Source organism: Peromyscus eremicus, chromosome 2, assembly GCF_949786415.1.
Source record: "Peromyscus eremicus chromosome 2, PerEre_H2_v1, whole genome shotgun sequence".
NCBI classification, from domain to species: domain Eukaryota; kingdom Metazoa; phylum Chordata; class Mammalia; order Rodentia; family Cricetidae; genus Peromyscus; species Peromyscus eremicus.
This window is the reverse complement of record NC_081417.1, coordinates 130,908,342-130,924,578: the sequence shown is the minus strand read 5'-3', so window position 1 is coordinate 130,924,578 and position 16,237 is coordinate 130,908,342. Positions and strand designations below refer to the sequence as shown.

Sequence of the window (16,237 nt, the reverse complement as noted above, 5' to 3'; positions counted from 1 at the left end):
TTCTGGTTTCAGTGCAATTGAGCCAAGCTTGACTTCATTGAGTACTGCAGAAACTATTTTGATGTAGAGAGAACAATTTCACTGTACTGTTTTATGTGTAATTGTGTGTGTGTGTGTGTTGTTGTTGTTGTTGTTTTTGTTTTGTTTCTCTGTGTAGTCCTCGCTGTCTTGGACTCTGTAGACCAGGCTGGCCTCAAACTCAGAGTTGCCTCAGAGAGTGCTAGGATTAAAGGCGTGTGCTATCACACCCAGCCAACTGTAGTATTTTAAACCGAGCATACTGTTAATATCAAAGTACTTTTTAACCCTGAAACTTTATTTATTTTTATTTTTATTATTTATTTTTTATAATTTTATTTTATTTTATGTACATTGGTGATGGTATCAGATCTCCTGGAACTGGAATTACAGACAGTTGTGAGCTGCCATGTAGGTGCTGGGAATTGAACCTGGGTCCTCTGGAAGAGCAGTCAGTTCGCTTAACCCCTGAGCCATCTCTCCAGCCCATTAACCCTGAAACTTCCTAACCTGCAGCCAAGTTTTCAGAAATTTAAAGCCCTGTTGTAAAGCTGTACCCCAGAAAAGAACCCATAGGAGACTTTCTATTTAGATCATGCTGTAGTTTGTTGAATGAACGGATTGCTGCTGGGTGTGATGGAACACACCTTTAATCCCTGCATTTGGGAGGCAAAGTTAGGTGGATCTCTGAGTTTCAAGCCAGCCTGGCCTACATAGGGAGTTCCAGGATAGCCAGAGCTACATAAATAAGGGAATAACTTGAAGCCGCTAGGGTAGAATTAAAAAGTAGATAGGTCAGCTGTATTTTTATATAGGACCAATAACTAAATGATGTTTTCTTTTTTTAGCTGAAACAGTATCTACATATCAAATGAGATCTGTATATATGCAATTTTTTTTTTTTTGTTTTTTGTTTTGGTTTTTTGAGACAGGGTTTCCTGTGTAGCTTTGGCCTTTCCTGGAATTCACTTGGTAGCCCAGGCTGGCCTCGAACTCAGAGATCCGCCTGGCTCTGCCTCCTGAGTGCTGGAATTAAAGGCGTGTGCCACCACCACCCGGCTCGTTTTGGTTTTCTGAGATAGGGTTTCTTTGGGTAGCCCTGGCGATCCTGGAACTCACTCGTAGACCAGGCTGCCCCTAAACTCAGAGATCTGCCTGCCTCTGCTTCCTGAATGTTGGGATTAAAGGAGTGTGCCACCATCATCTGGCACATCCAGGTTTTTGTTGTTGTTGTTGACGACTAAGTGTACTTGTAGAGGTAGGTGGTTTCCAAACTCTTGATCTGGCCTCCTCCCTAGTGCTGGGATCACAGGCTTCTGCTTACCTTCTGGCTTCCTCAGGTTCTTTTTAACCTGAAAGGATTTTATTCATACTTCTAGTTCATTTAAATAACTATCCTAGAGGCAGATTCCTTGTTTAATTTTGTTTCCTTTACTTCAGATTTTTATCCAAACAAATCAACCTGAAAAAGAAGAAAATATGGCTTCTGAATCGGAAACTTTGAACCCCAGTGCTCGGATAATGACCTTTTACCCCACCATGGAAGAGTTCCGGAACTTCAGCAGATACATTGCCTACATTGAATCCCAAGGAGCTCATCGGGCTGGCCTAGCCAAGGTAAAGAGCAGGGTAGCTAACCTGCTTAGGCAGCCATTACAAGAGTATTTCTGATCTTGTAATTGGAAATTAGTTTCCGGTTTGCGCTAATTTTCTCTCTGTGCATTGAATCAATGTCCCTTCCCCTCCCCCAGTCAAATCAGCCTTTCACACAGCCTGTTGTGGTCATGTTTTCTGAGTTCCTAAAGTTGATGTGGGCGGCAGTGATATGTGTGTGTGTGTGTGTGTGTGTGTGTGTAATATATTATATATATATATATATTTTTTTTCCCTAAATGAAGACCAGAACTGAGTTGTACTGAGAGTTAGGGTGTAGCCAATCCTTGCTAAGATCAGCGTGCACAGTGCACGATTAGGGCAATGGGGCAGGAAAGGTAAGCCCATAGCCAGTGTTTCCAGGCCTGGTCTCGGGCTTCAGGCCTCTTGGGGGGCTGGGTGCTTTGCAGGGTTTTGCCTATCATCGATTATTATGCCCCCTATCTTCTCTCATTGGGCACTTGATAGAATTTGCTTTCCCATGGGGACTTCCTTCAAGGGAGAGAGGACGCTGGCCAGACCCATGAGTATTCTGGTCTTTGTAGTTTGGAATTGGTTTCTGGTTTGTACTTTTTTTCTCCCTATGCACTGAATTAGGGCCGTCCTCCCAACCCCTAGTCAAACCAGCCCTTCATATATTCAGTCACAGTCAAGGTTTTCTGAGTCCCCCCCAGTAAAGAGATTGCATTTTTGGAAGAACCCTCCAGAAACTGAGGCGAAAGTCTGAACCCAGAACCCAGAGGAGACATTCTGTTCCAGGTTCGAATTCTTGTCTGTGTGTTTTTTTGTTTTTCATGGTATGAAGATTCAGTTTAGTGCTCTATACCTCTGGGCTGTTTTCCTTTTTGTTCGTTTGTTTTTCTTTTCTTTTTTTTTTTTGGTTTTTTAAGACAGAGTTTCTCTGTGTAGCTATGGTGTCCTTCCTGGATCTCACTCTGTAGACCAGGCTGGCTTCGAACTCACAGAGATCCCACCTGGCTCTGCCTCTTCGAACAGAGATCTACCTCTCGAGTGCTGGCATTAAAGATGTGCGCCACCACTACCCAGCTGTTTGTTTTTCAAGACAGCGTTTCTCTGTGTAGTCCTGGCTGTCCTGGAACTCACTCTGTAGACCAGCCTGACCTTGAACTCAAAGACCTATTGGCCTCTGCCTCCCAAATGCTGAGATTAAAGGCGTGGGCCACCACACCTAGCCACTCAGGGTTGTTTTTCCAGCTCTTACTTTCTGGTAATGGGAAAAAAAACGTATGCACAAAAACCAAGGACTTGAGTTACAAAGCTGAAGACTAGTCTTGGACCTTGGTGTCTCTGAGACTCCTGAAAGCTTGACTCAAGTGTAAATGGTTTCTTCGAGGTTTGAGTAGTAGTTAGAACCTGCATGGCCTACAGTGTAGCTTTCAGCACATCTGCAGGCTGTGTGTGTGTGTGTGTGTGTGTGTGTGTGTGTGTGTTAATAAGTGTACATACTTATTAGATTTTATATAAAGTTTAATTAATATTAAGATTTAATCTAAAAGCTTCTTTAAAAATATTTAAAACTTTATTTAATTTTTTTTAGTTCTTTGAGACAGGGTTTCTCTGTGTAGCTTTGCCATTGAGATTTTTATGATGCATATCCATTATTTTCTTTCGTAAAAGTCATGTTAATTACTGTTTTCTTGGTTGCGACAGGGTCTTACTGGTAGCATAGACTAGCTTAGTGTGGACTAGGTCTCAAACCCGAGACAGCCTGGAGTACTATGCTGACGGGCATTGGCCGGTCAGCACACTTGCTTCTGTGGCTTTGTTTGTTAAAGAGCTTTGGGCTGTTCAAGAATCAGCTGTTCCACCTGATAAGATGCCTGGGTTTACAAGTAATGTTTTGCTTAGATCACTGAGCTAGATTATAGGGTGGTCAGTGTCAGTTTGACAGTGACTTCCTGGGTTTGGAGGAACATAGGTAAGTCAGAGTTACTTTCTGGTCAAATGGATGGCTAGTTTGGACGATGGCTTACACACTTGGATTCTGGCTTGCTGGGTTCTCATCTGCCTCCATCTCTGTGTTCCCTATAGGTCGTTCCTCCCAAAGAATGGAAGCCACGAACGTCCTATGACGACATCGATGATCTTGTTATCCCTGCACCCATCCAGCAGCTGGTGACTGGTCAGTCTGGACTCTTCACTCAGTACAACATACAGAAAAAAGCCATGACTGTCCGTGAGTTCCGAAAGATCGCCAATAGTGATAAGTGAGTGGGAATACCTTTTTTTTTTTTTTTTTTTTAAATTTTAATTTTCATTTTGTTCTGCTTTGTTTTTGAGACACGTTTTACTGTATAGCCTAGGCTGGCCTCATCCTCTGAGAGCAGCAGTTACAGGCATGTGCTTTAGGCTTAGTAAGTAGAAATACTTTTTTCCCTGTCTTAACATCTCAGCCTAGAATTGCTTCTTTAAAAATATTTAAAACTTTAATTTTTTTTGGTTCTTTGAGACAGGGCTTCTCTGTGTAGCTTTGCTTCTTTCCTGGAACTCACTTTAGCCCAGGTTGGCCTTGAACTCACAGAGATCTGCCTGGCTCTGCCTCCCGAGTGCTGAGTGCTGGGACTAAAGGCGTGCACCACCGCTGGGCTGTCCTGGAACTGTTTGTACACCAGGCTGGCCTCCTCGAACTCACTGAAATCCACCTGCCTCTGCCTCCCAAGTGGTGGGATTAAAGGCGTTCGCCAGCACTGCCTGGTGACTTTATTTAATTTTGAGACAGGGTCTCACTATGTAGCCCTAACTAGCCTGGAACTAGATATGTAAAACAGGCTGGCTTTGAACTCAGAGATTCTCCTGCCGCTACCTCCAAGCCCTAGGATTAAAGGCAGGCACCACCACATCAGGCTGTTTTTATTTTATTTATGGACCACACATGAATACAGAGATCAGAGGACAATTTTCAAGAGACAGTTCTCTCCTTCTACCTTTACACGGATTATGGGAGTCTCAAAAAGTACTTTTGCCCACTGAGGCATCTCTCTGGCCCTAGGATTGCTTCTTCATAGCTGTCCAAGGATGCTGCTGTGTTACTATTACTGAAGAACACTTCCTTTGGTTCAGATAGTTTCCCTTTCTGTTCTTTTTTTTTTTGGTTTTTGGAGACATGGTTTCTCTGTGTAGCCCTGGCTCTCCTGCAACTCACTCTGTAGACCAGGCTGACCTTGAACTCAAGATCTACCTGCCTTTGTCTCCTGGGAGCACTGGGGTCAAAGGCATGCAACCCCACCTCCTAACTTTTTTTTTTGCCTTTCTGCTCTTTTTATGGATGAATTTCCTCATGGTGCTCTGCATTCTTTAAACCTTTTTATTTATTTATTTAATTATTTTATTTTGTTTGAGACTTGGTCTTGTACTATCCCAGGCTATCCTCTAGTTTATCTTGTAGCTGAGGATAACCTCCTGACCCTCCTGTTTCTACTTGCAGGTGCTAAACTTGTCCATGTTTTTTTTTTTTATTTGATTTTTTTGTTTGTTTTTTTTTTTTTGAGACAGGGTTTCTCTGTGTGGAGCCTGTTCTGGATCTCTCTCTGTAGACCAGGCTGGCCTCAAACTCACAGAGATCTGCCTGGTTCTGCCTCCGGAGTGCTGGGATTAAAAGCGTGCACCACCACTGCCCACCATGTCCATGTTCTTTAAAAAAAATTAATTATTTTTTATTGTGGGAGTATGTGAGCATGCATGCCATGGCACTTGTGTGGAACTCACAAAACAACGGTGGGAGACACTATTCCCTATCTCCCATATTGGTCCCAGGAATCAAACTTATGTCATCAAACTCGGAGGTATCATTGTACCCGCTAAAGCGTCTTGCTGGCCCTGTTCTTGTATCTATAAAGACCCGCTGCTTTCTCATCCCCAGCCGTAAGTTTGTGTTTTAATGTTTTGCTGTTTTAGTGTGTAGGTGTTTGTCTACATGTGTGTCAGTCTGGTGAGAATGGAGGCCAGCAGAGGATGTTGGAGTCTCCGGAACTGGAGTTACAGACAGTTGTGAGGCACTGTTGAGGAACTGGGAATTGACCCTGGGTCCTCTGCCAGCGCAGCAAGTGCTCTTAGCCACTGAACCATCTCTCCAGTACCAGTAATTTTGTTTTGTTTTCTTAAAGATTTTATTTAAGCCAGGCCTTTAATGCCAGCACTTAGGAGGCAGAGGCAGGTGGATCTCTGAGTTTTAGGGCAGCCTGGTCTATATAAAGTGAGTTCAGGATAGCCAGGGCTGTTACACATAGAAACTCTTATCTCCAAAAACCACAGGCAAAAAACAAGCAAGCAAACGAACAAAACACCAAAACCCTGATGATTTATTTTATTGTACCAGCATGGTGGTACATGCCTTTAATCATGCCACTTGGGAGGCAGACACAGGCAGATCTCTGAGTTTGAGGTCACACTCAATGTTCAGACCAGCAAGGGCTACATGTCTCACAAGTCAAAAAAAAAAAGATTATCTTATTTTTATTTGTTTGTGTGTTTCTGTATCAACACTAGCATGCATGTAGGTACCCCCCAAAATAGGGTGTACCTATATCCTGTGGAACTGGGGGATCAGGCAGTTGGAGGCCACCCAATGTGGGTGCTGGGAACCGAACTCAAGACCTCAACAAGATCAGTGAGTGCTCTTAGCTGCTGAGCCATCCCTCTGCCCCAGTTGCAGGAGGGTTTTTTTTTTTTTAAATTTGTTTATTTTTATTTTATGTGCATTGGTGTTTTACTTGCATGTATATCTGTGTGAGAGTGTCAGATCTTGGAGTTACAGACAGTTGTGAGCTGCCATGTGGGTTCTGGGAGGTGAACCCAGCTCTCCTGGAAGAACAGTCAGTGCTCTTAACTGCTGAGCCATCTCTCCAGCCCCTGTTCTTTGGGTTTTTTTGGTTTTGGTTTTTTAATTAAGAGCATTTTTGTTGGTGCTGAAGAGGGAACCCAGAGCCTCTTACGCAGAGGCATCGTCCACAGCTGCAGCCGTGTGACGCGTTTTTGACTCTGGAAAATTGCACAGTTGTAGAGGGGAATGCTGGAGGTGAGGCCGAAGGAGCTTTTTCTGATCTGTCCATCACACCTGCTTGTTCTCCTCTGTCTGTCATGGGCACCGGCGCTGTCTCACCGCCGCTTGGACACTCCCCAGTGCGGTGGACAGTTGCCGAGCCGGTTACAGTTTGCCAGCCCTCCTTGGTTCCTCTGGCCGTATTCTCTTCCCGTGTCTGTGCTGACTGTTGTCTGCAGTCATTCTTTAAGATTCGGCTCTGTCTCCCTCCCACTCCCAGAGATGAGCTCTGTTTGCACTCTGCTCTCCCAATCATTGCTCTTAAGCTTTTGTCACTTCCCACTCCGCTCCTCAACCCCGAGGGCCCACGGGGATCCCTTCTTTCCTTTTCTTCATTCCCCAGTCTCGCTGGCCCACACGTCTTGATTTCCCTGCACCTCCACTGAGCAGGCCCAGTTTTAAGTCTGCAGTTTTCCATCTTCACACCTGGGCACATTCCGTGCACCTCAGCGTCACCCCTCCCCGCGTGTCATTTTACTTGTTGCAGTTCTAATTGAGATCTTATGGGTTTGTTGATAACTCTTAAAACATCTACATCACTGGCCAGCTTTTTGCCTAGTCAGGGAATTTATGTGGAAGTCTGTTGAAGAAGTGTGCCATGCTGTGGATGAACGTCTGAGCCATCCTTCATGGCTCCTGGAGCTATGCCCTGGGCCACACTTACCTGCCCATCAAGGCTTCATGCTCCTCTCTGTCATCTTTCTTTAAACAAACAAACAAACAAACAAACAAAACAAAAAAAAAACCCTTTCATGTGTGTGTGGATGTGTTCCCTGATGTATGTATGTGCACCACATGCATGTCTGGTGCTACAGAGGCCAGAAGAGGGGACATCAGAGTGCTCGGGACTAGAATTACAGACAGTTGTGAGCCACCATGTGGGTGCTGGAAATCTAACCCGGGCCCTCTGGAAGAGCAGCCAGTGCTTAATTGCCGAGCCATCTCTCCAGCTCCGTCATCTCTGCTTGTCGGCACATGTCAGTTTTTTCTTCATGTAATTTTTATGTTACATTACCCAGTTTATCACCCTCATCCCAGTTTGCTCTTTTTTAAATTTTATTTATCTGCTTTTTTGTGTGTGTTGATAAGTCCTCACAAAAGCTTTTACCACTGAGCTACATTCCCACCCTCCACCCTAATATATAAAAAGCTTTTTTGCCCCTCATTTCTGTTGTTGCTGAGTATTTTTTCTTGAATACTCTCAGCCCCTTTGATTATCTGTTGAGCGTTGGATTCTGAGAGGATGCTGGGAATGCAGCAGCAACAAGTGAGCTGTTCGGAGCAGTTTCTTTCCATTAGTGCAGACATCCTGGTGCTGGCCCGTGGCTCTGCATCCTGGAGGGTTGGTGTGTGGGTGTGGCTCCATTTGTGTCTTTGGGTTTTGTGTTTGTAAGTCCGTCCTCCCACGTCACTCTAGAGTCTGCAGGGTGCAGCAGCCTTTCCCGAGAGGTGAGGGTATCATGTTCCTAAGGGAGAGTGGGTTCACATCTGTGCCTGTGACCTTCTGGCTTCCTCCTGTCCATGGCCTCCAGAGGGAAATGCTGTGGATTAGCTCTGCCTGGAGTTCACTGTAACCCAGGTAACCCAGGCTGGTTTTGACTCACGTGGTGATTCTGTTTCATCTCCTGAGTGTGCAGATGGGACTGTATTAGGGCTTAGAAGGCCAAGATTGTTTGCTTATGAAGCAGAGCAGTACAGATCTATTAGAGAAAAGTGAAGAAAAACTTGAAAGTGAGAGGGTCAAAGGGAGGACTGTTTTAAGTTTTAGACTTTTCATTTTATGGGGAAAGGTGTTTGCCTCCATGTTTTCTTGTATACCAGGTACTAGCCGAGGCCAGAAGAGGGCGTCAGATCCTGGAGCTGGAGTTACGGGTGTTGTGAGCTGCCGTGGGGGTGCTGGGAATCAAAGGAAGAGCAGCCGGTGCTCTTAACCCCTTATCTCCCCAGCCCTGGAGAGGAGTTTGGTTTGGTTTGTTTGGTTTTTTATCTGGTTTTTCAAGACAGGGTTTCTCTTTGTAGCTTTGGCTGTCCTGGAGCTTGCTCTGTAGACCAGGCTGGCTCAAACTCAGAGATCCGCCTGCCTCTGTCTCCGGAATGCTGGGATTAGTCAAGCAGTCCATGTTCTAAACTGCTGAGCCAGCTCTTCAGCTCTTGTGTTTTTTTGAGACAGTGTCTCGTGGCAGAGGATGGCCTTATGCTGATTTGCATGAGGTCTTGGGGTTGCAGGCATGTACCACCATGCCTGGTTTGAATCAGAGCTTTATGCATGCTAGGCAAACACTGTTACGACTGAGCTGCATTACCAGCCTTGTGTATTGTTCTTCTGAAATGTTTGGTTGTTCCTGGAATAGTGGCTTGTATGTTATATGGTTCTTAATACCTCATAAACTTACTCTTCTGTTGTATTAGTTACCTTTCTGTTGCTGTGATAAAACACCATGATTAAGGCAACTTAGTTTAATGTGGGGCTTACGGTTTCAGAGGGGTAGAGTCCGTGATGGCGGAGCAAAGGTGTGGTGGAAGGGACAGCTGGGATCGCACATCTCAGATGGCAAGAGGGGTCAGAGAGCACCCTGGGGGATGGACAGAGGCTTCAGAAGCTCTAAAGCTGTCCCTTAGGGACACACCTCCAGTAAGGCCACACTTCCTAACCCTTCCCAGTTCTACCAACTGGGGACCAAGTATTTAAACATGGGTTTGTGGGGCCATTCTCATTCAAACCACCACATCTGTAAATGACTAACATCTTCCTTTTATTTTTGGAAGGTACTGTACTCCGCGATACAGTGAATTTGAAGAACTTGAGCGTAAATACTGGAAAAACCTCACATTCAATCCTCCCATCTATGGTGCAGATGTGAATGGTACTCTCTATGAAAAGGTGAGACCACGGGGCTGGGGAGATGGCTCAGGGGTTAAGAGCACTGGTTGCTCTTCCAGAAGACCTGGGTTCAATTCCCAGCACCCACGTAGCAGCTCATAACTATCTGTAACTCTAGTTCCAGGGGATCTGACACCTTCACACCAATGTAATTTAAATGAATATTTTTTTTAAAAAAAAAGAAAAGGTGAGACCACTAAGAACCCTGCAGTTTTTGCCTGGCACACAGTAGGTACTTTGCCTGGCACACAGTAGGTACTTAAAGGCTGGTGAATGGGCGGCTGAACAAACCAGTGCTCTCCCCCATTTGCTGTCCTCTCCTCCTTGTTGCAGTTCTGCACGGGACTGATTTTGTGTAAGCCCCACACTTGTGTGAAGTGGGTGCTGTGGTGTCCTTTTCAAGCTTGTGCATGGCGTGTGGGTGGTAGATGATGAGTTCTTAAGGGTGGGGTAGATCACAGAGAGCGAGGCTTTGGGAGAGGGAAGAGTGTGGTTTCCGCAGCAAGAGGCTCTGACTAGTCAAATGGAAGGGTGGGGATTAAAGAGGAGAAGCATATTTGGATTTCCGAGCTCTCCAGTGAAATTCTGTAACAGGAGCTATTTTAACCGCTTTTACTGGCTTGGCATGTAGTGCCTTTTTGGGCTAACAAGTTGCCTTGCTATGGTAGAAGGGGGAATATTTAGGTCTGTCTTTGGGTGAATAAAAAACCCTATAATGCTTTTCAGGGATTATCTCTCAGATGACTTGGATACTAAGTTGGTTGATGTCACTTTGTATGGTGGGGAGTCACATGGTGACAGGAAGGTGACAGGTCCAGAAAGAAATGGGTGCCAAGGTCCACATGGAAGGACACATGGTGGGTGGAGGGTGGAGAAGGTGATGGCTGTAAGTACCGGAGGTGGAGGTAGATAGAACAGCAGGGTGCGGCCATCAAGAACCTACTTGGAAGAGGGCCTCCGAGATGACAGTGAGAACTTAGGGAGAGGATGTGGTCAGGGGACTTTGTGAGAGTCAATTCTCCTTCGGCCGTGTGGGTTCTGAGCATTGAACTCAGGCCATCGGGCTTGATGGCCATTTTGCTGACTCTTTCTTAATTATTTTTAAATTTTACTTCATATTGTTTTCAACTTTTGGTTTTTTTTATTTTCTAATATTACATTCCACCACCACCACCCAACACCTTTTTTTTTTTTTTCGTTTTTTTGTTTTTGAGACAGTCTCACTATGTAGACCTGACCAGTCTCAAACTCAGAGATCTACCTGCCTTGAATGCAGGGATTAAAGGTGTGTTCTTCCATGCTTGGCTATTTATTTATTTTGGATGCGGTGGTTTTGATGTGCCACATTTTAGTCAGCAGTGACAGGTCAGCTGAGGCCTCTGCCTTTAAATGTGTCCTGGGCTGTTCTTTCCTTGGCAGCATGTTGACGAGTGGAACATTGGCCGGCTGAAGACCATCCTGGACCTGGTGGAAAAGGAGAGTGGGATCACCATTGAGGGGGTGAACACCCCATACCTGTACTTTGGCATGTGGAAGACGTCGTTTGCCTGGCATACAGAAGACATGGACTTATACAGCATCAACTATCTGCACTTCGGAGAGCCAAAGTCTTGGTAAAGTCAGCCTGTAGTTCCGTCAGTTCATCACACTTCCGATAGCACAGGGCTTCTGACTTTTCACACACACGAGAAGTGTAGATTCTGAGTACCAGCTTTGGAGTGGAGCTGAGTTACACTTTGAGGTGCTTTGGGAGCCCAGAATACCTTTGAGTAGCAAGTTCTATTTTTGTTGTTCTCTGTTGTTTGAGATAAGGTCTCAACCCCATAGCCCAGGTTGGCCTTAAACTTGAGATTCTTCTGCTTCAGCCTCCCAAATGCTGGAATTAATAGGCACGTGTCTCTATGCATGGCTGAATAGAGGGTTTAATGAACAGCGTCCTTAAATATGTATGGAACCATGCTTCATACGGTGGTGGAGTTACTCAAAGACTTGGGGCTGTTCCAGGCTTGCTGATGTTTTCTGATCCCTCTTCTCTTTGGCCTGTGGCTTTTTTTATTTCTTGATTTGCGAGACAGGGTTTCTCTGTGTAACCCTGGTTGTCCTGGAACTCACTCTGTAGATTAGGCTGGCCTCAAACTCAAAAGATCCACCTGCTTCTGCCTCCCAAGGGCTGGGATCTAAGGTGTGCACCACCATGCCCAGTTCCTGGGGCATATATTAAATTTACTCGTCATATGTTAGGAAGATTTCTTTGCTTGTGGAAAAGTGATTTGGTGTGCAGCAAATGAAGCTATGTTGAGCATGCTTCTGCTTTTCACATGTTAGGGAAGACAAAAATTAACTCTCTGTGTACTGCCCTGTCTCTCACTCTCAGCCTTTTAGTGGAGGCTCTGCCTGTGACAGCGGTGAGCAGCACATGTGAAGCGCTCAGGCCACAGGTAGGAGGCTGGTCAGGACATACCAGGAAGCAGAAAAGTGACAGGATAGTGAAGGAAAAGCTGCAGGAAGGTCCCCAGAGGAAGGACACACAGGTGGGCTGGAGGACAGAGAAAGCATTAGAAGATGAGACCCAGGCTGAGACCTGGAGAGGAGGGCAGAGCTGGGTGGCATGGTGGTAGGCATGGGAGAGGGCGTGAGGGAAACACTTCCCAGGTGTGAGCTGCACTGCTGACTCTTGGATTGACAGGGCACATGTGCTTAGAAGTCCACTGGTGCCGTGTCCAGGAGATAGTCCTGGGTGAGTGCTTCCGTCCAGTGCTGCGTCCATATCTGTGTCCCACCGCACTGAACTGAAATAGTCTTCAGGACAAATTGTGAGGATTTAAGTAAGATAACAGAATAGAAAGGTTAGCGGTTCTGTAGACATTTTCAGGAGTCTCAGGTGTTCTTATTTCCTTGTTTTTCCATGAAGAGCAGCTCCTGTGATGTCTCCACCACATTGCATGGAGGAGTAATGAATCATTGAGTAATCAGTATGGCTTTTATGGTAGAAAAATGGGTTCATCTGCAGTATGGGGCCAAGTCTCAAGGTGCCACATCCTTGGTCACCATGTTCCCATTTCTCCAGCCTGGCCATCAGGCCTTTCCAGGAGCATTGTGAAAAGCTTCACAGTAATATGATTCCCCGTCCCTAGCGTGCATGGAACAATTTTATTATAGGAGTTCCTTAGTACGGAGAGAGACTTACTGTTCTGTGAGCTCTTATCCAGTATTGTCTTATTAAGTGAGTGAATGTAGAAGACATAAATTCATCCTTCTGTGTAGGCTCTCCACTCCTTTGTCTTAGAGTGGAATACTTCATTTCCATAGATGTTTGTTTAGTGTCCAGGACAGCTCAAGCTGGCCTAGAATTCTCTATCTTCCTGTCTCAGCCTTTCTAGTTTTGCTTCGAGTAAGGTGTTCTTAAATACATTTTAAGCCCGGTATGGTGGAACACACCTTTAATCTTGCACCAGAGAGGCAGAGACTGGCAGATCTCTGAATTTGAGGCTAGCCTGGTCTACATATTAAGTTCCAGGCAAGACAGGACTGCATAGTGAGATCCTGTCTCAACCTCCCCCGCCCCAGTAAACCCCTATTTTTAGCTGGCACATAGTAATTGTATATGTTTATGGACTGTAGTACCATATTTCAGTACATGTATGTGATGTGTAACAGTCACATCACCTCAGACATTTGTCGTTTCTTTGGACTGGGAACCCTCAGGATCCTGCCTGTTTCCTTCAAGGTGATTGTGAGTGAGAGCAAGTCCCTCACCTCCTTTCCCTTATCCTCTGCTGGTGTCTGATGTTATCATGTGATTGCAGGTATTCTGTTCCACCTGAGCATGGGAAACGCCTGGAACGTCTTGCCAAAGGTACTGTACCCCTCCAGATACAGGGTCAGCCTTCTCCAGTCTAGCTCCCTGTTCTGAAATGTCCATTCTCTGTGGTCATTGACCTGTGACCTTTTACAGGCCTGCATGTGCAGTGGGGTGTATGAGCCCAGCTGCCAGATCATACACACACATTAGTGGAACAGGCCCAGTCTGAGCCTTTCCTAGTCTGTCTGAGGAGGACTTGGTCCTTTTCCTACTCTGTCTGCCTCCATCTCTCCAAACCTCAACCAGGAAGTGACTTGGTCAGATTCTCCTCCCAAAGTTCCAAATGTGAAAGCCCAAATTGAGTTACTGTGTTTTGTTTAGGTGTAGGGTGTGTGTGTGTGTGTGTGTGTGTGTGTGTGTGAGAGAGAGAGAGAGAGATCGATCGATCCTGAGTAATCACACTGTAGATGTGATGTGCTATCTTCGACAGACTTGGGGTGCAGTCTCAGTCTTTAGACCTGGAGAAACTGAGTAGTTCTCAGCTCTGTAGGAACAAGGGCAGCTTGAGTATCTGAGTGCTGCCAGAGTCTGATGCCCCAGGTCCCGCTCCAGCTGGCAGAGCGGGAGGCTCAGCAGAGGCCTCACTCTACTTGGAACTGGAGCCACATTAGCACCACTTTTTTTTTTTTCTTTTTCTTTTTTTGCCAGGCATGGTGGCTCATGCCTTTAATCCTAGTAGAGGCAGACTGATATCTGTGAGTCCCTGGCTACACAGTGACAACACCCACACCCCCAAAATTTTTTTGTTTTTGTTTGTTTACAATAATGTATATTTACATGCTTGAGTGTGTTGTGTGTCTGTGTGCGTACCATTTGTGGAGGCCAGAAGAGGGCATTGCCTTCCTTGGAGCTGGAGTTATAGGTGCTTGTGAGCTGCCTCCCATGGGTGCTGGGAACCAAACGCGGTAGTCTGTAGGAGCAGTGAATGCTCTTAGCTGCTGAGCCATCTCTTCGGCCCCTCTTAGCATCACTCTGGTGACTGTCCTTATCATTCCTGAGATCTGCAGATGTGAAGTGACTTCAGGATCCCAGAGCTTGGGCAGAGCCTTTATTAACTCAGACCGACCATTCTTTCAAACAGGCTTTTTCCCAGGCAGTGCTCAAAGCTGTGAGGCCTTTCTCCGCCACAAGATGACCCTGATTTCCCCACTAATGCTGAAGAAGTACGGCATTCCCTTTGACAAGGTGAGTTGCCTGTGGTCCTCCCAGAAGTCCGTGGACTTGCCCAGGAGCGCCCTCTGGTCTGTTGGGCGGAGTTTTCTCCGTCTATTATTCCAGTCTCTAGGGTGGAGACTGATAACAAGGTGGCTCATGTGTTCCTCTGCTGCTGAGGGCCGCTGCTTCCACTCGGCATTCATTGGGAGGAGTGGTTAGTTAGGCTCTTAGCATGCGTTCGAGGTGTTGACGGCAGTTCAGGGCCTGGCAGTCTTGACTTCTTGGTTGATCAGCTAAGTGGTGGCAGAGAAACACTCAGGAGCCCAGGTCTAGCTCCTCCCATGTGCGGCAGTCGCTTCAAATCCGCTTTCGTTCAGGTGACCCAAGAAGCTGGAGAGTTTATGATCACTTTCCCATATGGTTACCACGCTGGCTTCAACCATGGCTTCAACTGTGCCGAGTCTACCAATTTTGCTACCCGTCGGTGGATTGAGTATGGCAAGCAAGCTGTACTGGTAAGCTGCTCCTTCTTCTTCTGTAGCACCATGGGCAGAAGGGTCTGACCGAGGAAATTCTCGTCAGAACATTTTTGTCGTTTTGAACTGTTGGAATCTGGGACTATGTGGGAGTGCCAGCATTGTGTGTCCATAAAGGCTCTTTTTTTGTCTCACTCTGTAGCCCTGAAACTCCCATTGTAGCCCAGGCTAGCTTCAAACTCTAGACAATCTTGGCTCAGTCTCTGTGTTGGGTTGTAGGTGTATGTCACCATCTGTGGCTTTTTAAAATTTTAATTAAAAAAAATTTTGTATGTTTTAGCAGGCTAGATGGGGCATTTATTATTGAACATGATTTGGTGGGGTGTTAAGAGCACTGAAAGCGGGGCTGGAGAGATGGCTCAGAGGTTAAGAGCACTGACTGCTCTTCTGGACCCAGCAACCACATGGTGGCTCACAACCATCTGTAATGAGATCTGGTGCCCTCTTCTGGTGTTCAGGCATACATGCAGACAGAACACTGTATACATAATAAATAAATAAATCTTAAAAAAAAAAAAAAAAAAAAAAGAGCACTGAAAGCCCCCAAGAGCGCAGGGCCTTCCACTTGTCAAGGGGACCATAGTGGGGATGTGTTTGACCCTACAGCTATCAAAGAGGAGCAGCTGCTCAGCCGCCATGTCTTCAATTAATCTGCATTAAACTTGGTGAATCCCAGCACTCGGTAGGCAGAGGCAGGTGGATCTCTCTGAGTTTGAGGCCAGCCTGGTCTACAGAGTGAGTTCCAAGACGGGCTCCAAAGCTACATAGAGAAACCCAGTCTCGAAAAAAAACCAAAAAAAAAAAAAAAAAAAACACAGAACGTAGGTCTTCAGGGAACTTGAACTTGGCTCTAGGCAGGGCTTCAGTCACATGTTCCTTATTCTGCAGCTTAGTGTAGATAGATGGACAGAATAACCTGGCCAATATGAAGCCTGGTCACTGTGCCCTGAGGCTTCCCAAAGGTACACAGTGTGCTTATCAAAAGACTAGATTGGGGACAATATTGAGTTTTAAAAAAAAACAAAACAAAACATGAATAGACTGCCAAGGTCCTTTAGGGCAACCCCTATGGG

General features: G+C 45.8%; 1 protein-coding gene across 1 annotated transcript in view; it reads left to right on the top strand.

Annotated features, from left to right (window-relative positions):
* The window catches only part of Kdm4a (lysine demethylase 4A), a 50,896-nt gene that overhangs the window by 1,647 nt on the left and 33,012 nt on the right, over positions 1-16,237 (top strand). The window contains exons 2-8 of the mRNA XM_059254846.1: positions 1,459-1,635; positions 3,724-3,899; positions 9,497-9,611; positions 11,031-11,224; positions 13,418-13,467; positions 14,555-14,658; positions 15,006-15,143. Coding sequence (XP_059110829.1) covers positions 1,498-1,635; positions 3,724-3,899; positions 9,497-9,611; positions 11,031-11,224; positions 13,418-13,467; positions 14,555-14,658; positions 15,006-15,143 — 915 coding nt within the window. The 5' untranslated portion in view covers positions 1,459-1,497. The remainder of the gene's footprint in view (positions 1-1,458; positions 1,636-3,723; positions 3,900-9,496; positions 9,612-11,030; positions 11,225-13,417; positions 13,468-14,554; positions 14,659-15,005; positions 15,144-16,237) is intronic.